The sequence below is a fragment of the Neoarius graeffei genome, chromosome 2, assembly GCF_027579695.1.
Source record: "Neoarius graeffei isolate fNeoGra1 chromosome 2, fNeoGra1.pri, whole genome shotgun sequence".
In the NCBI taxonomy this organism is placed as follows: Eukaryota; Metazoa; Chordata; class Actinopteri; order Siluriformes; family Ariidae; genus Neoarius; species Neoarius graeffei.
This window is the reverse complement of record NC_083570.1, coordinates 8,635,805-8,663,796: the sequence shown is the minus strand read 5'-3', so window position 1 is coordinate 8,663,796 and position 27,992 is coordinate 8,635,805. Positions and strand designations below refer to the sequence as shown.

The window sequence follows — 27,992 nt, the reverse complement described above, 5'->3', positions numbered from 1 at the left end:
ATGAACTTATCTTCCAACCCCTGGAGCAATCTTTTCCACAGCCACTAGGTGGCGACAAAGAAAGTTTAAAAAGTCACCATTTTAAATCATCAGACCCCGTGAGACATGAACACCTTTCACACACCACACACTTTTCCATCCAGTCTTTATTTCCATCATGTATTGTGTTTATTTTGTGATCATTATGATTAAAATACACATTACTTACAGTGAGGTAAAAGTTAGCAATCTGTCAGCTTATTTCAAAGTGAAAAACACCAAAACATTTAACTTTATATTTAAAAATCCTTCACGTGGTGAAAATCTCTTCTTCACTAAAGCGGTTTCCTTCATACAAACATTTCACATTCAGGGAGAAGTTGAGAATAAAGTAATGATAAATATACTGAAAATGCCTTTCACACAATAACACAGAATTGGGGGGGGGAGGAGGAAAAAACAAAACACAAATGTAACATTTCATGGATTGTTTTTTTTTAACCTGACAGCAACAAAGGATAACAATAACATTATTTGTTCGTATAATAATGTGATCTAGTGCTTTTTACTGTTTGTTTCGCAAAGATGGTTATAATGAACCTGAACAGTAATAAACGGTTATAATTCTGACACTTGTTTATTTAGTTTAGACTTTAGAGGAATGTTCTGAAAGTCGAGATTGGCAGGTCGATCTCACGTCAATGAAGCTCTAAAGATACTCTGATCCCTGAGGGTGTAACATACTGGACATTTATTGTTGTGAGTTTGTCATCCATCCTGCAATTCATACTATTCAGTGATCATACTGTAACACTCCAGCTGTATACAGCAAGGACAATAAACTCTGCCCTTGTCTCCCTCGCCGTCTGTCTGTCCATCCCCCTCTCTCGCTCTCTGTGCATCTGTCCTCGTCTCCCTCTCTCACCCCATCTGTCTGTCCATCCGTCCTTCCCTCCCTCTCTCTCTCTCTCTCCCTGTCTGTCTCCCTCTCTGTCCCTGTCTGCCTGTCTCTCCATCTGTATGTCCATCTCTCTCTCGGTCCCCATCTGCCTATCTCTCCCCCTCCCCATTGGTCTCTCTCTCTCCATGTCTCTGTCTGTCTTTCTCCATCTGTCTCTCTCCCCCTCCCCATTGGTGTCTCTCTCTCTCTCCCCTCTTTCTTCATGTCTGTCTGTCTGTCTCTCCGTCTGTCTCTCTCCCCCCATCGGTCTCTCTCTCTCCCATCTTTCTTTATGTCTCTGTCTGTCTCTCCGTCCGTCTTTCTCTCTCCCCCCTTCCCACTGGTCTCTTTCTCATCTTTCTTTGTCTGTGTCTATCTCTCAGTCTCCCTCTCTCTCTCGCTCTCTCTCTCGCTCACAAACTCAAACACACTCTCCCCCCTCCCCCTCAGTCTTTATCTGTCTGTCTCTCCCCCACCCTTCTCCATCGGTCCATCTCTCTCTGTGTTTTTCTGTCTCTGTCCTAAAAGTGGAACTTGGCTGAATTTCTGTAAACAACCCAAAGCCTGAACTTTCTGAACACTGCATTTCCATCACCCACCCAGACCAGCTTTATCCAGTAAAAAAACCTGATCTCCATCTCAAACCAAAAACCAGACGGCCATCAGGAGGATCTTTACTCATAAGAGCAGCATTTGGTGTCCAACAACATAAGGAACGCTGGGTGTTTGTTTAATAAAATCCCAGACTGATGACTTTGATCAAACAGATGTCTGAGGAATCTAGGAGGTGGTGCTCTGGATCAGCAGGTTCCAGTCTTTCTCCATCTTCAGGAGCAGGCAATCATCTTCACTCTCCTCTGAACCCTGCTTGACCATGACACTCGTGAGGGCAGGATGGTGTGGGAGCAGCGTCATGTCCCCAAGCGTCGGGGTCTCTGTGGTTTCTGAGCCGAACCTGCTGAGCAGAGGGAAGTCCAGCTGGAGCTGACCAGGATCTTCGTCCCAGTTACAAAACCTCTGCATCTCTCCATCTTCATTTTCTTCATATCTGTCCTGTGCGGGTTCTGTCGTTCCAGTCTGTGCTGTGTATGGGTTGACTTCACCCACACACTGCTGGGATTTATACGGGCAGCTGGCCACCTGAATCCTATCTTCCTGACAGACCAATCCGTAATCCTCACCCAAAGAGCCGCGGTGGCTGTGGAGACCTGCTGATGCTCTTGATGTATTCTGGGCGTCCTGGGGCGCGTAACTGACCTCCTCCACGATGGTGAGCGGTGAGGACTCTGGAACGTCAACACCATGATGGAACGGGCTGAGGAAGCTGTGTTTGGATTCCCCCGTGCTCAGGTTGGTGATGTTGAAGATGATTACATTTATTCGGGGCGGATCCGGCTGGAACGTCTGGAGTTTACGCTTCATGTCCACGTCCTGTTGAATGTGGGCGGGGAAAAAAAAGTCATTAATTAGCTGAATAATAAATCAGTATGGATATGTCGAGTCAAAAACTAGCGGATAATAAAACAGATCTCAAGATCTAGTTAGTTGGTCACTTATACCGGTTACAGATCTGGGTTTTTCTTCAGCATCAGCACAAAAACGCCTGCGTATGAAAGTAATGTAATTATCATCATGAGCGAGAAGCAGCTGTGAAGGTGTCGATGTAATGATTCCGCCCTCCCCCAAGCCGCCAAGTGTGTGTCTGATAAAGGCGTACAGTGGTGCTTGAAAGTTTGTGAACCCTTTAGAATTTTCTATATTTCTGCATAAATATGACCTAAAACATCATCAGATTTTCACACAAGTCCTAAAAGGAGATAAAGAGAACCCAGTTAAACAAATGAGACAAAAATATTATACTTGGTAATTTATTTATTGAGGAAAATGAACCAATATTACATCTCTGTGAGTGGCAAAAGTATGTGAACCTCTAGGATTAGCAGTTAATTTGAAGGTGAAATTAGAGTCAGGTGTTTTCAATCATTGGGATGACAATCAGGTGTGAGTGGGCACCCTGTTTTATTTAAAGAACAGGGATCTATCAAAGCCTGATCTTCACAACACATGTTTGTGGAAGTGTATCATGGCACGAACAAAGGAGATTTCTGAGGACCTCAGAAAAAGCGTTGTTGATGCTCATCAGGCTGGAAAAGGTTACAAAACCATCTCTAAAGAGTTTGGACTCCACCAATCCACAGTCAGACAGATTGTATACAAATGGAGGAAATACAAGACCATTGTTACCCTCCCCAGGAGTGGTCGACCAACAAAGATCACTCCAAGAGCAAGGCGTGTAATAGTCAGTGAGGTCACAAAGGACCCCAGGGTAACTTCTAAGCAACTGAAGGCCTCTCTCACATTGGCTAATGTTAAATGTTCATGAGTCCACCATCAGGAGAACACTGAACAACAATGGTGTGCATGGCAAGGTTGCAAGGAGAAAGCCACTGCTCTCCAAAAAGAACATTGCAGCTCATCTGCAGTTTGTTAAAGATCACGTGGACAAGCCAGAAGGCTACTGGAAAAACGTTTTGTGGATGGATGAGACCAAAATAGAACTTTTTGGTTTAAATGAGAAGTGCTATGTTTGGAGAAAGGAAGCCACTGCATTCCAGCATAAGAACCTTATCCCAGCTGTGAAACATGGTGGTGGTAGTATCATGGTTTGGGCCTGTTTTGCTGCATCTGGGCCAGGACGGCTTGCCATCATTGATGGAACAATGAATTCTGAATTATGCCAGCAAATTCTAAAGGAGAATGTCAGGACATCTGTCCATGAACTGAATCTCAAGACAAGGTGGGTCATGCAGCAAGACAACGACCCTAAGCACACAAGTTGTTCTACCAAAGAACGGTTAAAGAAGAATAACGTTAATGTTTTGGAATGGCCAAGTTAAAGTCCTGACCTTAATCCAATCGAAATGTTGTGGAAGGACCTGAAGCGAGCAGTTCATGTGAGGAAACCCACCAACATCCCAGAGTTGAAGCTGTTCTGTATGGAGGAATGGGCTAAAATTCCTCCAAGCTGGTGTGCAGGACTGATCAACAGTTACCGCAAACGTTTAGTTGCAGTTATTGCTGCACAAGGGGATCACACCAGATACTGAAAGCAAAAGGTTCACATACTTTTGCCACCCATAGATAAGTAATATTGGATCATTTTCCTCAATAAATAAATGACCAAGTATAATATTTTGTTTCATTTGTTTAACTGGGTTCTCTTTATCTACTTTTAGGACTTGTGTGAAAATCTGATGATGTTTTCGGTCATATTTGTGCAGAAATATAGAAAATTCTAAAGGGTTCACAAACTGTCCAGCACCACTGTAGGTCCTCCACCTAGCATACCGCTTGATTAGTCGATCAAGAAGCGTCTGAATTCCAGAGCGACAGCTGGAATGAAATTATGCAGGAGAGCAACATTTCAGCAGCCAAAGACACACCCACGATCATTACAGCTCATCATTATCCAAAAATCCGGAGGAGCGAGGTGGTCCTTATCTCTATAGGTCACATTGTTTAGAAATTAAACCAAGACAGAGACAAAACGCTCCAGTAATCTCAGGTATGTCTCAGCGTCGTCACATACTGTTCTCAGGACCGAAACATTCATCAAAGTTGTCACGACCAGGTTTACGAGTTTGTCAGCATTTCTGATAGACGAGTGCAAACATACAGGTGCTGGTCATATAATTAGAAGATCATGAAAAAGTTTATTTAATTCAGTAATTCCATTCAAAAAGTGAAACTTGTATATGATATTCATTCATTACACACAGACTGATATATTTCAAGTGTTTATTTCTTTTAATTTTGATGATTAGAACTGATGACCAATGAAAACCCCAAATTCAGTATCTCAGAAAATTAGAATATTGTGAAAAGGTTCAATATTGAAGACCCCTGGTGCCGCACTCTAATCAGCTAATTAACTCAAAATACCTGCAAAGGCCTTTAAATGGTCTCTCAGTCGAGTTCTGTAGGCGACACAATCATGGGGAAGACTGCTGATTTGAAAGTTGTCCAAAAGACGACCATTGACACCTTGCACAAGGAGGGCAAGACACAAAAGGTCATTGCTAAAGAGGCTGGCTGTTCACAGAGATCTATGTCCAAGCACATTAATAGAGAGGTGAAGGGAAGGAAAAGATGTGGTAGAAAAAAAAAAGTGAACAAGCAATAGGGATAACCGCACCCTGGAGAGGATTGTGAAACAAAACCCATTCAAAAATGTGGGGGAGATTCACAAAGAGTGGACTGCAGCTGGAGTCAGTGCTTCAAGAACCACCACGCACAGACGTACAAGACATGGGTTTCAGCTGTCGCATTCCTTGTATCAAGCCACTCTTGAACAAGAGACAGCGTCGGAAGCGTCTCGCCTGGGCTAAAGACAAAAAGGACTGGACTGCTGCTGAGTGGTCCAAAGTTATGTTCTCTGATGAAAGTAAATTTTGCATTTCCTTTGGAAATCAAGGTCCCAGAGTCTGGAGGAAGAGAGGAGAGGCATAGAATCCACGTTGCTTGAGGTCCAGTGTAAAGTTTCCAGTCAGTGATGGTTTGGCGTGCCATGTCATCTGCTGGTGTTGGTCCACTGAGGTCCAAGGTCAACGCAGCCATCTACCAAGAAGTTTTAGAGCACTTCATGCTTCCTGCTGCTGACCAGCTTTATGGAGATGCAGATTTCATTTTCCAACAGGACTTGGCACCTGGACACAGTGCCAAAGCTACCAGTACCTGGTTTAAGGACCATGGTATCCCTGTTCTTAATTGGCCAGCAAACCCGCCTGATCTTAACCCCATAGAAAATCTATGGGGTCTCGTGAAGAGGAAGACGCGATACACCAGACCCAACAATGCAGAAGAGCTGAAGGCCACTATCACAGCAACCTGGGCTCTCATAACACCTGAGCAGTGCCACAGACTGATCGACCCCATGCCACGCCGCATTGCTGCAGTAATTCAGGCAAAAGGAGCCCCAACTAAGTATTGAGTGCTGTACATGCTCATACTTTTCAGCTGGCCAACATTTCTAAAAATCCTTTTTTTGTATTGGTCTTAAGTAATATTCTAATTTTCTGAGATACTGAATTTGGGATCTTCATTAGTTGTCAGTTATAATCATCAACGTTAAAATAAATAAACATTTGAAATATATCAGTCTGTGTGTAATGAATGAATATAATTTACAAGTTTCACTTTTTGAGTGGAATTACTGAAATAAATCAACTTTTTCACGATATTCTAATTATATGACCAGCACCTGTATTTGTACACTAGTATTTCCAAGATGATAATTTCAGTGGGTGGCACGGTGGTGTAGTGGTTAGCGCTGTCGCCTCACAGCAAGAAGGTCTGGGTTCGAGCCCCGTGGCCGGCGAGGGCCCTTCTGTGCGGAGTTTGCATGTTCTCCCCGTGTCCGCGTGGGTTTCCTCCGGGTGCGCCGGTTTCCCCCACAGTCCAAAGACATGCAGGTTAGGTTAACTGGTGACTCTAAATTGACCGTAGGTGTGAATGTGAATGGTTGTCTGTGTCTATGTGTCAGCCCTGTGATGACCTGGCGACTTGTCCAGGGTGTACCCCGCCTTTCGCCCGTAGTCAGCTGGGATAGGCTCCAGCTTGCCTGCGACCCTGTAGAACAGGATAAAGCGGCTAGAGATGATGAGATGAGATAATTTCAGTGCTTGCAGTACAATACTCTAATGGGTTGTTTGTTTGTTTTTCCTTTCAGATATGCTCTAGTTTAAGAACAAGGAAGCGTGTAGTAGTATTTCCAAGCATGCAGAAACCAGTGTAGTGGTGTTTTGTTTTGAATACACCAGTTTAAATACTCGGACAACAGCACACTAGTACACAGTGTCTTGCAAAAGTATTCATCCCCCTTGGTGTTTGTCCTGTTTTGTCGCATTACAAGCTGGAATTAAAATGGATTTATGGAGGGTTAGCACCATTTGATTTACACAACATGCCTACCACTTTAAAAGTTTTTTTTTTTAATTGTGACAATAATTAAGATGTAAACAGAAATCTGAAGTATGCCTAGGTATTCACACACACCCCAAGTCAATACTTTGTTGAGCCACCTTTTGCTGCAAGTCTCTTGGGGTATGTCTCTATTAGCTTAGCACATCTAGCTCCTGGGATTTTTGCCCATTCCTCAAGGCAAAACTGCTCCAACTCCTTCAAGTTAGATGGGTTGCGTTGGTGTACAGCAATTTTCAAGTTATGCCACAGATTCTCAATTGGATTGAGGTCTGGGCTTTGATTAGTCCATTCCATGACATTTAAATGTTTCCCTTTAAACCAATCCAGTGTAGCTTTTGCAGTATGTTTAGGATCGTTGTCCTGCTGGAATATGAACCTTCATCTCAGTCTCAAACCTCTGGCTGACTCAAACAGGTTTTCCTCCAGAATTGCCCTGTATTTAGTGCCATCCTTCATGCTTTCCTGTCCCTGCAGATGAAAACTATCTCCACAGCATGATGCTGCCACCACCATGCTTCACTGTAGGAATGGTGTTCTCAGGGTGTTGGGTTTGCGCCACACATGGCGTTTGGCCATAAAGACCAATTTTAGTCTCATCTGACCAGAGAATGCTCTTCCATGTGTTTGGGGAGTCTGCCACATGCTGTTGGGCAAACTCCAAAAGGGTTTTCTTAAGCAATTAATTTTTTTGGCCACTCTTCCATAAAGCCCCGCCCACTCTGTGGAGTGTACAGCTTAAAGTGGTCCAATGGACAGATACTCCCATCTCTGCTGTGGATCTTTGCAGCTCCTTCAGTGTTATCTTTGGTGTCTTTGTTGCATCTCTGATTAATGTCCTCCTTCCCCCCCGGTCTGTGAGTTTTGGTGGGCGGGGCCTTCTCGTCAGGTTTGTAGTGGTGCCATATTCTTTCCAGTTTGCTATAATGGATTTAATGGTGCTCTGTGGGATATTTTTTATAACCCAATCCTGATCTATACTTCTCCACAACTTTGACCTGTTTGGAGTGCTGCTTGGTTTTCATGTTGCAGAGTCAGGGTCCTTCCAGAACAGGTTGATTTATTAACACACATCATGTGACAGATCATGTGACACAGATTGCACACAGGTGGATCTTAATCAACTAATTGTGACTTATGAAGTGAATTGCTTGGACCAGCTCTTATTTAGGGGGTGAATACTTACGCACAATACAGATTTCAGGGTTTTTTTTTCCATCTTAATTATTGTTTGTGTCACAATAAAACAAACAATTTTCACCTTTAAAGTGGTCGGCATGTTGTGTAAATCAAATGGTGCTAACCGTCCAAAAATGCATTTTAATTCCAGCTTGTAATGCGACAAAACAGGACAAACACCAAGGGGGGGGAATACTTTTGCAAGACACTGTATTTTTGAAATGTGCTACCCGTGATGTTTTTAGCATTTATCGCATTTCTAAGTGCACTTGAAAAGAAGGAAGCGAAGATATTTTATAGCCCAGCTCTCATTTCAGTGTTTGATGTGGGAGAAAACATATTTGATGTTAAACACTTTAGAGCAAATTATGTTTTTATCTGACTTTAGTTGTCGTCCAGTCGCATTAATATAAAAATAATTTAAAAGTCCAGAATACATTTTTACACAATACATAAAGATGAAACCTTGATGGGAATCTTCATTAAAACCTCCCGCGATATTAAAGAGAAACGGTTCAGCTGTTAAACAGGTCCCGCCCACAAACTGGTCCGATACCGGGGTGTGAAGGGTGTGAGGTGTGTGTGAGATGAGAAGAGATGTGACTCACCACACTCTTGGGCAGCCGCGGTTTGTGACCACAGATGTAGTAATAAGCGAAACCTCCGACCGCGGCCAAAACAAACAAGCATATCACAGTGGGAATGACTCCGCCCAACGTCATCATCAGCATCTGAGATTTAAGCGGGTCTGGAGGAAAAAATAAAAAAATAATAAGGCCAGGGTGTAATAATTAACCTCACACTCATCACTCAATCACTAATATTTCATTAAAATAAATTACACACATCTCCAGAGCTTTATTACACATTATGCAAATACATCACTGTACATTTTTTTTTTTATCTCTACTGTTATAAACGTCTGATACTAGTGACAATACTCCTCTCACACTCACACACAGGTCTGAGTGCAGGAGGAACCCGAAAAGAAAAGAATTCTTCACACGCAGGTTAGGCGAGGTTCATGAGGAATGTTTGCTCTCACCCAAACCTGTCCGGCCGCTCTGATCGCGTAATAACACACACAGAGATTGATCATCCAGGGCAAATATTTAATCACTGCCTTTCCTCTGATTAAACCTGTTCACGTGACTCTACCTGAACCGGACCTTCACACCCGCGAGTGAAAACATGATCAACTTTCTCTGCGTACAAAGGCCGTGCATGTGCCATGTAAATCAGTCATACAGACTTCAAAAAGATGCGCTGTATACGGTGTAGAAATGAAAAACTCACGGCCACGCCCACCAAGACAAACTACAGGCGACTGTAGGATTAATTTCTGACCCTTGTGATTTTTCTCTCCGAGTTATAAAGCGTCAGTGTGACAGTAAGATGAAGTGAATCTCGGTGGCGTTACCGTCAGGGGTGGAGACGCAGATCCATTCCGACGGCGTGCTGGTGAGATGGAGGGTGAGCGAGAGCGCCTCTGCCCTCACACAGTGCACCGAGCTGTAATCCACAGGGCCGTACTGCAGGAGCTTCTTCGGCTGCAGAATGAACTGCTGAGAAACCAAAAACACACACAAGGATGTGAATACAGAGACAAAACGCTCAGTGCAGCACACAGTCAGTCACTCTGAGGCCACGGAACCTGCCTTCATACGGGGCCCTGAATACGGGGCCCTGACGCTGGTGATTTTATCATCACAGCACGTCCTGGAGTGGTTTAGTCCTCGGACACCACAGCCAACTATTACTGGGTTTGTTGTACTTCTTATCCACAGTAGCTCCCTGAACAAACACTTTTTTCCCCTCTCCCTCCATCTGTGTCTGTCTCTGTCCCCAGCGTCTCTCTCCCTCATGTCTGTCTGTCTCTCTCCCGCCCCCATCTCTCTCTCTCTCTCTCTCCCCATCTGTCTCACTCGCTTGCCCTCTATCTCCATCTCTCTCTCCCCCCAACTGTCTCTCTCCCGTCTGTCTCTCTTTCTTAGTATCTCTATTTTACTCTGTCTGTCTGTCTCTCGCCCTCCCCATGTCTCTGTCCATCTGTCTCACTCTCTCACCCTCTTTCTATCTCCATCTCTCTCCCTGCCTGTCCGTCCGTCCATCCATCCATCTCTCTCTCCCTCTCTCTCTTTCAGTATCTCTATTTTTCTCTCTCTGTGTGTGTCCGTCTGTCTGTCTCTCTCCCCCATGTCTCTCCCTCTGTCAGTCTGTCTGTCTCTCTCTGTCCATCTGTCTCACTCTCTTGCCCTCTATCTCCATCTCTCTCCCTCTTGCCCTGTGTCTCTCTCTCCCCGACTGTCTCTCTCCCCCGTCTGTCTCGCTTTCTCAGTATCTCTATTTTTCTCTCTCGGTGTCTGTCTCTCGCCCTCCCCCATGTCGCTCTGTCCATCTGTCTCACTCTCTCACCCTCTTTCCCTGTGCCTCTCTCTCCCTGCCTGTCCGTCCATCCATCTCTCTCTCTCTCTCTCTCTCTCTCAGTATCTCTATTTTTCTCTCTGTGTGTGTCCATGTGTCTGTCTCTCTCCCCCATGTCTATCCCTCAGTCAGTCAGTCTGTCTGTCTCTCTCTCTGTCCATCTGCCTCACTCTCTTGCCCTCTATCTCCATCTCTCTCCCTCTTGTCCTGTGTCTCTCTTTCCCCGACTGTCTCTCTCCCCATCTGTCTCTCTCTCAGTATCTCTATTTTTTTCTCTCTGTGTCTGTCGGTCTCTCACCCTCCCCATGTCTCTCTGTCTCACTCGCTCACCCTCTTTCTCTTTGTATCTCCATCTCTCTCCCTCTTTCCCTGTGCCTCTCTCTCCCTGCCTGTCCGTCCATCCATCCCTCTCTCAGTATCTCTATTTTTCTCTCTCTGTGCGTGTCCATGTGTCTGTCTCTCCCTCTGTCAGTCAGTCTGTCTCTCTCTGTCCATCTGTCTCACTCTCTTGCCCTCTATCTCCATCTCTCTCCCTCTTTCCCCATCCCTCTCTCTCCCTGTCTGTCCGTCCATCCATCTCTCTCTCAGTATCTCTATTTTTCTGTGTGTGTGTGTGTGTGTGTGTGTGTGTGTGTGTGTGTCTGTCTGTCTCTCTCCCCCATGTCTCTCCCTCTGTCAGTGTCTGTCTGTCTCTCTCTCAACTAGTGGGGAAATAAAAGGAAGCCGGTCATTTTACTGAGAAACCGCACAGTGGAAACTCCTCTGGATTAAAGATGTCCAAACACTTGGAATGAACGGTTACTATAGGAACGATAACCATTAATACAAACCTGCAGTACGGTCAGAGCGGCTGATACAGAGAACTAATCACCACCTTCCACAATTTAACCCTGAGCTCACACAGCTGCTCGGACAGACAGGGACGCGCGCTCACTCCACTCCGGGCGTTCACAGCATCACTGGAGCTCAAACCTGCGATCTCCAGACACCCGGCGTCCCCTGGGAGCGCCACGGTGTCATTCGGCAGCAGGTTCAAGTTGCAGGTAATTGTTGATTTAATACTCAGGTCATCCGGAAACAGCTGAAGGCTCCGGTGAGACTTAACACCACTTGTATTGTTGCTGAGCTCAGATTGATCCACAACTCCTCCTGCATATGAGAACCTTCCCCTCTCAAATCTGGCACCTGTTCAGTACGTACGGTAGGTTTAAGATCCTTACAGGATCGGATATCTGACACGTTTTCGCCGGTATCTGAGCCACCATCAGGTTGTGATGGGATTATCCTGTTACGGACACCTGGGTATCGGATCGGTGCCACGTCGAATAAAGAGAGACTTTTTTCCTGGTTTAAAATGCTAAACCGAGCGGATTTGCAGTTTTACTTCCTGTTAAACCACGGACGTGACTTCAGGAACGTCTCAACGCTGAATATCTAAACCGCAGTCATGGTTTTTATCGGTTTGTCCTTTAAATGATTAATTCGGCGCGTCTGTAATCGGACCCCTACCGTGTGTTTGCTCCTGTTGTCGTACACGCTGATGTTGTAGACCATGTGAGGGAAGATGTTAAACATCGACTGGCGCTTCTTCCCGGGATTCCTCCATCGGAACGGGCCGCTCAGCTTGACGTGCAGCTTGTTTTCCACCACCGTGACGTTCGCCTGCGGTGCTCCCAAAATGGCTGATGAAGAAGAAAAAAAAAAAAAAGCTTAGAAAGTGAAATCAGATTTAAAAGAAGAAAACTGCACTTTATTTTTCCTGTTCTGGATTCTGATTGGTCGGAAGGTGTTGATTAAATTATTTTAATCTATAACACCAACTCCGGTTTATATTAACATGTATACAGTGGGGTAAAAAAAGTATTTAGTCAGCCACCAATTGTGCAAGTTCTCCCACTTAAAAAGATGAGAGAGGCCTGTAATTTTCATCATAGGTACACTTCAGCTATGAGAGACAGAATGGGGGGGAAAGAATCCAGGAAATCACATTGTAGGATTTTTAATGAATTAATTGGTAAATTCCTCGGTAAAATAAGTATTTGGTCACCTACAAACAAGCAAGATTTCTGGCTCTCACAGACCTGTAACTTCTTCCTTAAGAGGCTCCTCTGTCCTCCACTCGTTACCTGTATTAATGGCACCTGTTTGAACTCGTTATCAGTATAAAAGACACCTGTCCACAACCTCAAACAGTCACACTCCAAACTCCACTATGGCCAAGACCAAAGAGCTGTCAAAGGACACCAGAAACAAAATTGTAGACCTGCACCAGGCTGGGAAGACTGAATCTGCAATAGGTAAGCAGCTTGGTGTGAAGAAATCAACTGTGGGAGCAATTATTAGAAAATGGAAGATATACAAGACCACTGATAATCTCCCTCGATCTGGGGCTCCATGCAAGATCTCACCCCGTGGGGTCAAAATGATCACAAGAACGGTGAGCAAAAATCCCAGAACCACACGGGGGGACCTAGTGAATGACCTGCAGAGAGCTGGGACCAAAGTAACAAAGGCTACCATCAGTAACACACTACGCCGCCAGGGACTCAAATCCTGCAGTGCCAGACGTGTCCCCCTGCTTAAGCCAGTACATGTCCAGGCCCGTCTGAAGTTTGCTAGAGAGCATTTGGATGATCCAGAAGAGGATTGGGAGAATGTCATATGGTCAGATGAAACCAAAATAGAACTTTTTGGTAAAAACTCAACTTGTCATATTTGGAGGAGAAAGAATGCTGAGTTGCATCCAAAGAACACCATACCTACTGTGAAGCATGGGGGTGGAAACATCATGCTTTGGGGCTGTTTTTCTGCAAAGGGACCAGGACGACTGATCCGTGTAAAGGAAAGAATGAATGGGGCCATGTATCGTGAGATTTTGAGTGAAAACCTCCTTCCATCAGCAAGGGCATTGAAGATGAAACATGGCTGGGTCTTTCAGCATGACAATGATCCCAAACACACCGCCCGGGCAACGAAGAAGTGGCTTCGTAAGAAGCATTTCAAGGTCCTGGAGTGGCCTAGCCAGTCTCCAGGTCTCAACCCCATAGAAAATCTTTGGAGGGAGTTGAAAGTCCGTGTTGCCCAGGGACAACCCCAAAACATCACTGCTCTAGAGGAGATCTGCATGGAGGAATGGGCCAAAATACCAGCAGCAGTGTGTGAAAACCTTGTGAAGACTGACAGAAAACGTTTGACCTCTGTCATTGCCAACAAAGGGTATATAACAAAGTATTGAGATGAACTATTGTTATTGACCAAATACTTATTTTCCACCATAATTTGCAAATAAATTCTTTAAAAATCAGACAATGTGATTTTCTGGGTTTTTTTTTTTTTCTCATTCTGTCTCTCATAGTTGAAGTGTACCTATGATGAAAATTACAGGCCTCTCTCATCTTTTTAAGTGGGAGAACTTGCACAATTGGTGACTGACTAAATACTTTTTTGCCCCACTGTAAATCTTTTCTAGAGTAACAGTTCATTCACTTTATTAAAAAAAAGTTTACAGAATGAGTGTTGGCGGTAAAAGTGTAACTTTTTCCTTTTCATGCGTTTGGGTTCCTCGGTAACAAAACACGAGGCTTTATGTTTTACGCAAACTGACTTGTTTCACAGACGTAACCATAAAAGGATCACAAGCTGTGGTGTAAGGGGAATAAAACACCTTTATTCGATCCAGATTCACTGGATATGAGCAATCGTGCGCTCGGATTGGCTACCCTACTACTAGGACAGGGTTTCTGCAGGCTTGAACAAGTTCAATTTAAGACTTTTTAAGACCATAACAGGTTAAATTTAAGACGTATGCCGCACAAAAAAAAAAAAAAGAAAATTGGGAGAGCCTGAATTACTTTCGAAATAACAAAATTTATTATCATTCACCAATGAACTCATTACATCCCTAGGGTGCGCTCTTGCATTAATGAGGAACTAATAGGGTGTTCACACGGCACATATTTGCATCGATGCTGCACCGATGTATTTTGTTGCGATATATCTTACACCGGTGTAAATTTTGTGGAGCGTTCACACGTCACAACCCTGCTTACTAGAGAGAAGCGTGTTAGCACCGGTGCAGCCCCACTTGCGGTCACACGGCAGTTTCTGCGACCGTGCAATAGTAGCAAAAACTTTATTACTATCATTTCCTTTGATAGTAATAAAGTTTTGATATCATTTCCTTTTATTACTATCATTAGCGATAGTAATAATGCGGAAATGAAATATGCGCATGCGTGAAAATGCACTTCCTTTTCCCGGTTGTCATGGCATCACCAAGCGCCGGGAAAACAATGTGGATGAAGACACCAGTGTTGCCAGATACTGCTGACGTTTTCCAGCCCAAAATGTGTTCAAATCCGCCAAAATGCACTTAAAACCGCCCAATCTGGCAACACTGGAAGACACGCAGTTCTGTTGTTGTTGATATTCGCCATTTTGGAAGTGCAAAATACCAGGATGCAAATTATGCAATGCCCGCATGTAATCAACTCTCCTCACGCGTAGCGAGTCTACCCCTGTAGCGTTCAGACGTCCCATTTTATATCGGTGCTGCCCCGCAAACTAGCATTTACTCCGGAGTAAATTTCTTAAACCACCTCCCGAGCAGGGTTAGATTTGCACCGGTTTAAGCAGCTTTCAGGGGCGACACCGGTATAACTTTGTACCGTGTGAACGCTCTACCGGGGCAGCCCCGGTGTTACACCGGAGTAAAAGTTGCCGTGTGAACACCCCTTAAGTTGCAGTGGAGCCAAAGACATCCCGCAAATCGCTTGAGGATGAGGCATTCGATTCCGTACGGTTTGCGTGTTGTAACGTTACAGTTTGCACGGAGTTAGCTGATACACCGTCTCGAGATGTGCTTGGACCGGACAACGGTGAACAAAATTGAGTGATGGCATGCGATTGTTGCAGACTTTTATGGGCAGCCTGGTGCTTCTCCGCTTTCGCGTGCGATTCCAGTGCCTTTACACCCAGGGTGCCGAGTGTGAGTGTTCTTTTGCACAATGTGCAGTACGCCTCAAACGGATTGTTTGGTACACGTTTTAACCAGTCTACGAAACCATTGCGTTCAAGCCAGCAATCGTTAAACTTGCATTTGCCCATTTCGCTACAAACCGTGACAATCTCCCTCGCTTCTTTTAGGCTCTACTGTCCAAATGCGCGCGTACCATGTCCTGTGCATCACCATGCCAACCGGGCTAGACGCCGGATTCCACTGTGTCTCATTTGTAGTTTGCAGCATAGCCTACTGATACTAAGTAGGCCTAGCCTATATGACTAATTATGAACATCACCAACGCATTTAACAAAAAAAAAAGCGAATGGGGTAAATGGACGCAAGGTAGAGTCCTGCACTCCCGCGGGAGTCCCGCGGGACCCGCCGCAAAGCAGTGCGGCGCGGGACAAATTTTGAAAGCTCATTGCGGGCGCGGGCGAGTGCACAATGTGGGAGCGGGCGGGAGAGGTGATAAGCTGCAGTCCCGCTAACTAAAAACGTGTTTAAAATAAAATGTATAAATTATTAATTTATGTCTATCGTATATAATTTGTGCTGGATATTTTATTTGGCATTAATAAAAACATTTTAAGATGCCTAAATTTGCGGATGTGGTCTAATCTCGCGTACGTTTCCGATTCCTTTCCGCTCTTCCGTGTTTGAGATCTCCGATCATGGCAGAAGAGCAGAGCTCCTCTAGTGAAGCTCACAGTGCTTCAGAAGTAAGTGCTGCTTTAAAAAGAGGTGCATTTACCGTTAAAAAGTCAAGAGTATTAGTCCTAAGTATTAAAAAAAGTATTAAAAAGTATTAAAAGTATTAAAAAGGACTGTGTATCGCACAGATTGTTCAATTTAAAGCTAGAAATAGACAGTGTATAATCTGAGGAGCTGGTTGTGGTTGCGCAGCACTTCATATGAGAGGAGAATGAAATCGCGGTTGGAATCGTAACGCCACAGACTCGGAAGTGCGAGTGCGCAAAGCGAGAGCTGTCAATCAAAGCGAGAGCTGTCAATCATGAGCGCATGCAGTGCTCAACTTGGAATGTGTCAGCAGAATGTCAGAGTCTAAACAATAAACGAAGGATCAGTCAGTGGAGAGCTCAGCTAAGCTCAGCATGTTTAATTCCCCAAGCCAATGACAAGAACTTTCGTGAGAAATAGCGCAAACATCTGCATCATGCGGGATTTGCGGGCGGGAGCGGGACAAAATATGGCAGGCGCGGCCGGGAGCGGGACTGAAAATCATAATTCTTTGCGGGAGCGGGACTGCAAATTCTGTCCCACGCAGACCTCTAACGTAAGGATTTAAGACTTCACAAAATTACATTTAAGACCTACAATGCAAAATATGCTCGTATTTTAGACTTTTTAAGGCCTTAAATTAGGATTATCAAATTTTAGACTTTTTAAGACTCCGCGGAAACCCTGTAGGATATCAGCTCATATACCGTGAGTAGAGTAGGGGAAAAATAAATAAATTAAATTAAAAAATTAAAAGGGCAGCGCGTGTTGCTGAAACAACCGAGGACGAAATAAAAACCTTAGGGGCTTCAAAGTTTGGGAGAATAGCAGGGTACAAATAATTTACAGCAGGGTGCAAAATGGTAAAATGTCTGCCAGGGGCAGACATAATGCACGCAAAGCGTGCAGGGATATAGATAGATAGACAGACAGACAGACATGCAAGTATGAATTTTTCATGGGGCAGGATGGTTTGGAACAGGCCATCTAAAATTGGGATAACATTTACCCGGGACGGGTATTTGAGGCGGGTCGTCTAGCTTAAGCTTGATTAGCGTTGTTACGCACGCCAGTGTTTCCCACAGAAATTTTGGAGACTATGGGGGAGGCGCGGGGGTTGTTTAAAATTGAGTGATATGTTAAATATTAAGTTATTACTGAAAAACTATTGATTAAAAAAAACAGACACTGAGAAATGGTCCTATAAACAACTTTACCAGTATAAAAGATTAGCAGGACTACAAAACTGCAGAAAAATAGGCTTTACTTATCCAAATGCACCTGTTGGTTCAAAAGTTAAAGTGCAGAGAACCTCACAGCACAACATGAAGTTACCTTCAAATATAATATAAATGCCTCAGCTTTCATGCAAGAAAAAAACTATTAATACTAGTACTGTGTGCAGGCAGTCTCTCCTGAAAACTAAATTAAACAATAATTATAAACTAATAAAATAAATGGCTCAGGCTTCATAGAAGAAAAAAAAAAAACAATTTGAACAGAATCTCACAGTATGATGCTGAAGCTGCCTAAACAATGGAAAATAAAATACCATTTTGGCAAAAACGTTGGCATCCATTAATTTCTTGTATTAAGTAAAAAAATATGTTGCCAGATACTGCTGACGTTTTACAGCCCGAAATATGTTCAAAAGCCGCCAAAATGCACTTAAAACCGCCCAGATTGGGCAGGGAAACGCGCAATCTGGCAACACAGGCGGCAGTAATGGCTGCACTCGTGTCGAGGATGTAAACACAGTTGACGCGGCAACGGACATACATGACATAGTGGATGTAATTTACGTTCACAACTTTTTTTTGCTGTCAGAAATATTTAATATTAAATTTTGTGACTCGACTGACAATAGCCGGCGGCATAACAAGCCATAGCCGGTGATTTTGAGACCGCTGAAACCCTGCTTGAAAACAAAACCCTGAAAAATACAAAAAAAAATAAAAATAGGCGCAACAAAATATGGAAAAAGTATTTCGTGATAAAAACATATATTTTTTCCTCTAAGAATTATTATTATTGCATCGACATTTTGTATAAAGTTTTTATTTATCGAATTTGGAAGAAAAAAAAAATGCTCCATTTCTCAGAATCCAGTAAACGAGTGGGATAACTTTTATTCTGTCTGCAATCTCGTCGGGCATGGATTATAGCCGCTATCAGCTCATGTAGGACTCGATTTCGTGGAATAGCTGTTAAATATTCATTCCGTGAACCCTATAAACGCTGGCGATTTTCACCGACGTGGCATTAATCTTAATCTCATGACGGAGCCTGTCTGACTCGGGACGCTGCAGGTTTATTGCTCTTTCTGTCTGAGGACCAAAGTGCAGAGACGCGGCGGAGAGAATTACTGGAACTGCTCTGTAATTACGCGGCGTCCAGAAAACAGGTTTTAAAACACGATAAGTGTATAATTAGTGCAATCAGCGCAGCGCGATTATCGAAGCTCTTATTCGGCTTCGCTTCCATTACAGCGTTCTCGCTTTACATTCCTGGAAATGACTCGAATCTTCAGATGAAGAGAACAATAAGCTAAACATAGCGACTTGGTCCAGCGAGCAGGATTGATTTTGTTTCGCGATCGATCAGCGGGGTTCGTTTTTCTTTCAGAAAGCTCCGCCCCTTTCTTTCTTTCTCGTGCACTCACTGTCAGTGAGCCTGAGCCGCCCGTCGGTCTCGGTCCACTCCGAGCGCCCGTTCGGCCCGTTAGCTCTGACTCGGGCGTAGTATTCCTCCTCCGTATCGCTGGTCTGTTCGGTCACGTCGCACTCCGTCTGCGTGATGTCATCGCACTGCTTCGCCGGCCTCCACGCCACCTGCTCGCTTCCTTCCACGTCCACAGCGTCGCCGTATCTACAGCAGGGGAGGGAAATAAACAGCTTGTTTAATATTTTTGGAAGGAGTCTCCAGTGTCAGTGCTTTGTAACTGATAGTAACTTTTCCGATATGGACGAAAAGCTACTTTTTTTCCCCACCCGCCCGACTTATTAAATTCAAGAGAGGGGGCAAAAAAAAAAAAAAAAAAAAAAAGACAGACATAGAACTTGTTGACAGGCTGAGTGAGAGTGTGTAGATGGACAGTATCAGGGTCGACTCACATGGCGTACTCCACCGTGTACGTGGTGCCGCGGGCGTCGGCTGTCCCTGAGCTCCAGCGCACCGTGTTCCTCAGATTCACCGAGTGGAAATGAACATCTCGGGGTGCAGCAAGCTCACGCCCCTCAGCCGCCCAGGACACTAACGGGGCAAATAAAGAGCCTCCTTAGAGCTTTAGGGCAACTACATGCAATATTATACAATAATATATTCCTCAGGAACAATCTACAGGTCCTTCTCAAAAAATTAGCATATTGTGATAAAGTTCATTATTTTCCATAATGTAATGATAAAAATTAAACTTTCATATATTTTAGATTCATTGCACACCAACTGAAATATTTCAGGTCTTTTATTGTTTTAATACTGATTATTTTGGCATACAGCTCATGAAAACCCAAAATTCCTATCTCAAAAAATTAGCATATCATGAAAAGGTACTCTAAACGAGCTATTAACCTAATCATCTGAATCAACGACTTAACTCTAAACACCTGCAAAAGATTCCTGAGGCTTTTAAAAACTCCCAGTCTGGTTCATTACTCAAAACCGCAATCATGGGTAAGACTGCCGACCTGACTGCTGTCCAGAAGGTCATCACTGACACCCTGAAGCAAGAGGGTAAGACACAGAAAGAAATCTCTGAGCGAATAGGCTGTTCCCAGAGTGCTGCATCAAGGCACCTCAGTGGGACGTCTGTGGGAAGGAAAAAGTGTGGCAGAAAACGCTGCACAACCAGAAGAGGTGACCGGACCCTGAGGAAGATTGTGGAGAATGGCCGATTCCAGACCTTGGGGGACCTGTGGAAGCAGTGGACTGAGTCTGGAGTAGAAACGTCCAGAGCCACCGTGCACAGGCGTGTGCAGGAAATGGGCTACAGAGAAGCAGCACTGGACTGTTGCTCAGTGGTCCAAAGTACTTTTTTCAGATGAAAGCAAAGTTTGCATGTCATTCGGAAATCAAGGTGCCAGAGTCTGGAGGAAGACTGGGGAGAAGGAAATGCCAAAATGCCTGAAGTCCAATGTCAAGTACCCACAGTCAGTGATGGTCTGGGGTGCCATGTCAGCTGCTGGTGTTGGTCCACTGTGTTTTATCAAAGGCAGGGTCAATGCAGCTAGCTATCAGGAGATTTTGGAGCACTTCATGCTTCCATCTGCTGAAAAGCTTTATGGAGATGATTTCATTTTTCAGCACGACCTGGCACCTGCTCACAGTGCCAAAACCACTGGTAAATGGTTTACTGACCATGGTATTACTGTGCTCAATTGGCCTGCCAACTCTCCTGACCTCAACCCCATAGAGAATCTGTGGGGTATTGTGAAGAGGAAGTTGAGAGACACCAGACCCAACACTGTGGATGAGCTTAAGGCCGCTATCGAAGCATCCTGGGCCTCCATAACACCTCAGCAGTGCCACAGGCTGATCGCCTCCATGCCACATCACATTGAAGCAGTCATTTCTGCCAAAGGATTCCCGACCAAATATTGAGTGCATAACTGAACAATTATTTGAAGGTTGACTTTTTTTGTATTAAAAACACTTTTTTTATTGGTCAGATGAAATATGCTACTTTTTTGACATAGGGATTTTTGGTTTTCCTTTACTTTTTTGCCAAAATCATCAATATTAAAACAATAAAAGGCTTGAACTACTTCAGTTGTGTGTAATGAATCTAAAATATATTAAAGTCTAATGTTTATGAGTACATTACAGAAAATAATGAACTATCACAATATGCTAATTTTTTGAGAAGGACCTGTATAAAAATCATCATCATCATCATCATCTTTTTTTTCTATTAAAGTCTATAAATAGATATTTATACGTAGACTGACAATTTAAATATCATCAGAAATGTTTTAAAGGTAGACGGCCTTTCAGATTTTTCACCTGTAGGCCATTTCAAAAAACACCCAATTGTTTTTGTTTAGTGACCGAAAGATACTGAATTCGAATCACAGACTTCCAATTTTTTTTTTTTTTTTAACAGAACAATTAATGAATTTATCTCCACGTGGCCCTGATATTTTTTTTCCTGCTTCACTTGAACTTGTAATACAAGATACTACATCATGCATCGCATCACATCACATCACATCACATGGTCGGCTTTCGCCGTTCGCGCAAGGCAGGAGATGCGAACGAAACGTGAAAGACCGACTACAGTAATGAAACTCGAGAAGAAAAACAAAAATGTTATATAGGAAGGAAAGGAAACGCAGGACCAAACTAATAAATATCGGCGCTCAGCGAGCACCTCGGGGTGATCAGCTGTTCGACTTCCTCTGTCTACTTGAGCGATTTCATGCACATTATTTGCTTTAATCCCTTCAAATTAAATAACTTCCCAGCCACAGAACGGCCTGATATTTTCTGAGACGTCGGTTACAGGAATCGAAAGGCCATCTAGCTTTAATTTAATATAAAACATGAAAGAAATGTAAATTAAATAAGAACTAGTTAAATAACTTGAGCTCAATGTATAAATGTAACGATTAATATTAAAAAAGTCTGAATATTATACAAAGTCTATAAATATATATATTATACATTTTAAAATTTTAAATAATGGGCGGCACGGTGGTGTAGTGGTTAGCGCTGTCGCCTCACAGCAAGAAGGTCCTGGGTTCGAGCCCCGTGGCCGGCGAGGGCCTTTCTGTGTGGAGTTTGCATGTTCTCCCCGTGTCCGCGTGGGTTTCCTCCGGGTGCTCCGGTTTCCCCCACAGTCCAAAGACATGCAGGTTAGGTTAACTGGTGACTCTATGGCCCTGTCCACACGGCAACGGATTCAGGTGAATCCGATACAATTGTTTATCGTTTCGGCCTGGCGTCCACACGGCACCGGCATTTTGGGTGCCCCAAAACGCAATCTTTTGAGAACGGGTTCCAGAGTGGAAAGATCTGGCAACGTTGCCGTTGTGAAGTCGTCTGGATGAGTAGAATGGATTTGTTTACGATGACGTCACAACCACATGACTGTGAGCGCTTCACGCCGGGTTGAAGTGTAACGAACTCGATGCGAGTTGTCAACAAATCCTATAACTTGGTTCATGAAATGCGCTTACAAAATATTTTCACTGTGAATATTTATTGTGTAATGGTGCAAAGTGAGAGAGAGAGAGAGAGAGAGAGAGAGAGAGAGAGAGAGAGAGAGAAAGCGAGAGAGAGAGCAAGCGAGAGAGAGAGAGAGAGAGAGAGAGAGAGAGAATAGCCCTTAGGGCAGAGTCAATCCCGCCAGCAAAAATAGGGAAAAAAAGGAGCGATCTCACCCCTTCAAATGTTGGTTTAAGTCCTACAATACATTCCTCAAGAAGGGCGTAGAAGAACAAATTAATCCATCAACGTGTAGCATTCAATTTATTCCGGACCATTAGACGCCGCCTTCCGCATAGAATCATACGTCATCCTCGCCGCCATATTGGATGGGTCAAAGCGGAGAATAAAGATGCCTCATTCATGTGCTGCGTTTAACTGTACCAACAGGTTTACCGTCCAAACGAGATCACATGGGATTACCTTTCACAGGTGAGACTGGAAAAATACTTTTCATTGTATTTGGTCATTATAACGTAATTTTACGAACAGATTTTTCTGACTTTGTGGCTAATATGAAGTCTCGCGCATAATAGTTTATGCGCATGCGTCCTTACTTCTTCTATTGTTCTGGTGTCTCCGAAGGGACCGTCTTACAGCGCCCCTAGAGGTGTGGCATGTGTATTGCATCGTTTTCAGCAAGCGTTGCGTTGCCATATGGACCTGATATTTTACTGATCGTTGCCCATGTGGACGCGATATTTTTTTAAATAACATCTCGTTGCCGTTGTCGTGTGGATGTAGCCTAAACTGAGCGTAGGTGTGAATGTGAATGGTTGTCTGTGTCTATGTGTCAGCCCTGTGATGACGTGGCGACTTGTCCAGGGTGTACCCCGCCTTTCACCCATAGTCAGCTGGGATAGGCTCCAGCTTGCCTGCGACACTGTAGAACAGGATAAAGCGGCTAGAGATAATGAGATGAGAAATACACACACTTTACTGGTTTAGAGAAATACTGTGTATAAAATCATTAACACGCAGGTTCAAATATTTATAACAGTCGACTAAATTGCTTCTTTTTTTTTTTTAAATTATGACTCAATATAAAACCTTGTCTCGCACGTCTTCCCGAAATGATGACTTTTCAGAATAACGAGAAAACTAAATGACGACTCTCAGCGTTTCAGTGCAGAGATTTATTCCAGTTACATGTCGTAAATACGTCCTGTAATTATATCGCAGTGTATCATCGGCTGCGAACACATGGACAGAATTAATACGTAAAAGATAAAGCGCTAGAGAGAGATCTAGACAGATGAGAGAGATTGAGAGATAAGCAGTCATGATTTTTCCCTTCTGTGTTAAATGGAACACGGTTTCAGTCACAGCTTCAGAAATTAAATCTACACTTGAGCAAACCACAAGAACCACCCCATCTAACTCCCTGATCTCACCTCGGTTTCCTGTGAGAGTGTGTGGGGCTCACGTTTTGCTCAGCGGGGAAAAATAAACTGGCACACAACCTTTACATCAAGAGAAAGAGAAGAAAAAAAAAAAAAAGCAGGGCCATGCAGAAGGTTCATTCTGTTTGCTCGTACAGCGAGAACACCACGCATGCTCAGACACGATAATGTACGTTAAAAGGTTCCTCAAATATCGTGTTCTTTAAACGGAAGGCGTAAATAACGTCACACAAGAACACTAAAACAGTGCATGTGTGTGAGAACATGTACAGGAACGGAGATGAAAGAGCATGTTGAACCTACGCTGGAGGGGAAAAAAAAAAAACCTTCGCAGCCGCATGAGAATAAAAACTGAACGTCAGAGGGTTTTAATCCTTTAACTCAGAGCTCTATAATCTCACTTCGGAGTTTCCGCAGAAATTAAACGTGTATTCAAACTTTTTTTTTTAACTATAATTGTATTTTTACGTTTAATTATTGAGTAATAAACAGCACTTATACACTTGAATCAAAGTAAACGGCAATTCCATGTAAATGTCAACCTCACCATGCAAAAATAAAGCAACATCAAAACCACTCCCAGATATATCACCTAGGCCTGTACTAAATAAATAAACAAATAAACAAATACATAAATAAATATTTTGATCACCTAATACGTCACTGTCAGTCTTTCTTTCTTATAATGTAAACCCCAAGCTAAAATCAACTTTGATCATGTACAATTCTATATTATTGCCACAAGCCACAGAAATGTATGCTAAAATCCACAAAACAGCAAAACAATAGCCATCCTAAATATTATTTAAGAACTTTGATAGTTTTAGCTCATATTTAGAGAGTTTTTCAAAGGGTTATGGTGGTTAAACTGCTGATTTTCTACAACCCCGATTCCAAAAAAGTTGGGACAAAGTACAAACTGTAAATAAAAATGGAATGCAATGATGTGGAAGTTTCAAAATGCCATATTTTATTCAGAATAGAACATAGATGACATATCAAATGTTTAAACTGAGAAAATGTATCATTTAAAGAGAAAAAATTAGGTGATTTTAAATTTCATGACAACAACACATCTCAAAAAAGTTAGGACAAGGCCATGTTTCCCACTGTGAGCCATCCCCTTTTCTCTTTACAACAGTCTGTAAACGTCTGGGGACTGAGGAGACAAGTTGCTCAAGTTTAGGGATAGGAATGTTAACCCATTCTTGTCTAATGTAGGATTCTAGTTGCTCAACTGTCTTAGGTCTTTTTTGTCGTATCTTCCGTTTTATGATGCGCCAAATGTTTTCTATGGGTGAAAGATCTGGACTGCAGGCTGGCCAGTTCAGTACCCGGACCCTTCTTCTACGCAGCCATGATGCTGTAATTGATGCAGTATGTGGTTTGGCATTGTCATGTTGGAAAATGCAAGGTTTTCCCTGAAAGAGACGTCGTCTGGATGGGAGCATATGTTGCTCTAGAACCTGGATATACCTTTCAGCATTGATGGTGTCTTTCCGGATGTGTAAGCTGCCCATGCCACACACACTAATGCGACCCCATACCATCAGAGATGCAGGCTTCTGAACTGAGCGCTGATAACTTGGGTCGTCCTTCTCCTCTTTAGTCCGAATGACACGGCATCCCTGATTTCCATAAAGAGCTTCAAATTTTGATTCATCTGACCACAGAACAGTTTTCCACTTTGCCACAGTCCATTTTAAATGAGCCTTGGCCCAGAGAAGACGTCTGCGCTTCTGGATCATGTTTAGATACGGCTTCTTCTTTGAACTATAGAGTTTTAGCTGGCAACGGCGGACGGCGCGGTGAATTGTGTTCACAGATAATGTTCTCTGGAAATATTCCTGAGCCCATTTTGTGATTTCCAATACAGAAGCATGCCTGTATGTGATGCAGTGCCATCTAAGGGCCCGAAGATCACGGGCACCCAGTATGGTTTTCCGGCCTTGACCCTTACGCACAGAGATTCTTCCAGATTCTCTGAATCTTTTGATGATATTATGCACTGTAGATGATGATATGTTCAAACTCTTTGCAATTTTACACTGTCGAACTCCTTTCTGATATTGCTCCACTATTTGTCGGCGCAGAATTAGGGGGATTGGTGATCCTCTTCCCATCTTTACTTCTGAGAGCCGCTGCCACTCCAAGATGCTCTTTTTATACCCAGTCATGTTAATGACCTATTGCCAGTTGACCTAATGAGTTGCAATTTGGTCCTCCAGCTGTTCCTTTTTTGTACCTTTAACTTTTCCAGCCTCTTATTGCCCCTGTCCCAACTTTTTTGAGATGTGTTGCTGTCATGAAATTTCAAATGAGCCAATATTTGGCATGAAATTTCAAAATGTCTCACTTTCGACATTTGATATGTTGTCTATGTTCTATTGTGAATACAATATCAGTTTTTGAGATTTGTAAATTATTGCATTCCGTTTTCATTTACAATTTGTACTTTGTCCCAACTTTTATGGAATCGGGGTTGTAAACATATGCCGTGTCTATTTCAGACGCGTCACATCCATAACGCTGACTTTTCCTTCCGAAACTCTGCATGAAATACAAAATATTTTAAACAAAGATTTTTTTAATATTCACCTTGGACCCCTCTATCAAGTGGATATCTCCATTTCGACATTAGGTTTACAATTTCACAGAGTTTGATAAAAATGTACAGTCACCCAAGAAAAGTGATACTTTTTCTGTCACATCCATAACGCATCTTTTATTGGCGTTTTCTGGCATGCCCTAGATGTACTATGGGAATTGTTCTTGTTCTATCACTTCTCCAGTATGGTACAGCCTTAAAATATGCAACACCTGTTTAAATAAATACTGGGAGACAATAAAACATGCACTGGGTCATTTGTTGCCATTTTGAGTTCAAGTGTCACGTCCATAACGCTGGAATTGCTCTAAAGCAAAAACAAATTGCGTCCATGTTTGTTTTTCTGCTCCATATGACCGATAATAAATTAAGACTTTTTTAAAAAGTTGAATCCAAGGTTTTTGTTTGGTTTTTTTTCAGTGTAGAAATAAAAATATAAAAGAAACCCGTGCCCAGGTCAAGACTCGCTGAAATATCGTGATACATGTCGCATATCGTAGAAACGACCTCGAGTATCGCGATAAGATATTTCGGGCATATCGCTCACGTCTAGGTGGAGTTAATACATCGAAGAAGAAGAACAGCAGAGAAGACAAAGCAGAGTTTCACTTGTCTGTAAACAAACAAACAAACAAACAAACAAGAGGGTTTCTCAAAACTACAGAACCCCAGAAGGGACATATACGTATATATATTTATTTATTTTTTTCTGAAATCTCCAAAATATTAATTTTTGTTTTGTTAAGGTGTCCTTTCCAGGGCTCTGTGCAAAACTGACTTCTCTCTCTCTTCATTCTGCTTTTTGTTTGTTTGTTTGTTTGTAAGAATGAGGTTTTCCTAACATGCTCCTTTATAACAAGCTAATAATACCTCATCTCAAAACTTCCTGAGTCTGTTTTCAATTCAGATAAATCTCGCTTATGGAGTAGAATGAGATTCTTTGAACATTTTTTTTGTTTTAAATCAGCAAAAAAAAAAAAAAAAAGTACTTAATTTTTTTACATCTAAAAATATTCTACTAGATAAAAGAGAAACTTTCACCAGGGTTTGAGATGTTCTATAATCACTAACAGATTTAAAAATATATTTATAAATATAAAATGGGTACGAAATTATGATTAAAAAATTACCTTTCAGTAATATTAGTTATTATTTACAGATTTGTTTACAGTGCTACAGGGGCAGACGTCCAAACAAAGTAGTAAGTGTCCCTAATTGAGTTCCCTGTGTAAACCCGGAAGCTTGCCCGCTGTAGGGCGGTGTGCGCCGTGTGGAGTGTACACTACTCAGTGCACTAGAGTGCGGTTTGGGACGCGGCCCGTAGTATTTCCTGCGCTTACCTGAGAGAATCACCCAGAGAGCCGCTGTGAGAGGATTAAACATGGCTGTGAGAGCAGAAACCGCATCTGTACACCGACACCCTGCTGTAATCCATACAAGCGCCTTTTCTCCTTATTTTTTTTTTAGTATTTAATTCCTAAAACAAATAAATAAACGCGATAAACTCCTCTGCGTCTGTTCCAGAGCGAGCGCTCG

The 27,992-nt window shown here is 43.0% G+C and overlaps 1 protein-coding gene across 1 annotated transcript; it reads right to left on the bottom strand.

Annotated features, from left to right (window-relative positions):
- Nucleotides 1-145: 145 nt before the first annotated feature.
- Nucleotides 146-27,992, bottom strand: il20ra (interleukin 20 receptor, alpha). The gene is made up of 7 exons (XM_060913755.1): nt 27,797-27,992; nt 19,355-19,493; nt 18,904-19,109; nt 12,011-12,183; nt 9,498-9,642; nt 8,686-8,825; nt 146-2,350 (listed from the first exon to the last, which is right to left on the bottom strand). The coding sequence occupies exons 1-7, from the start codon at nt 27,837-27,839 to the stop codon at nt 1,700-1,702; spliced, it is 1,497 nt and encodes a 498-aa protein (XP_060769738.1). The 5' UTR covers nt 27,840-27,992; the 3' UTR covers nt 146-1,699.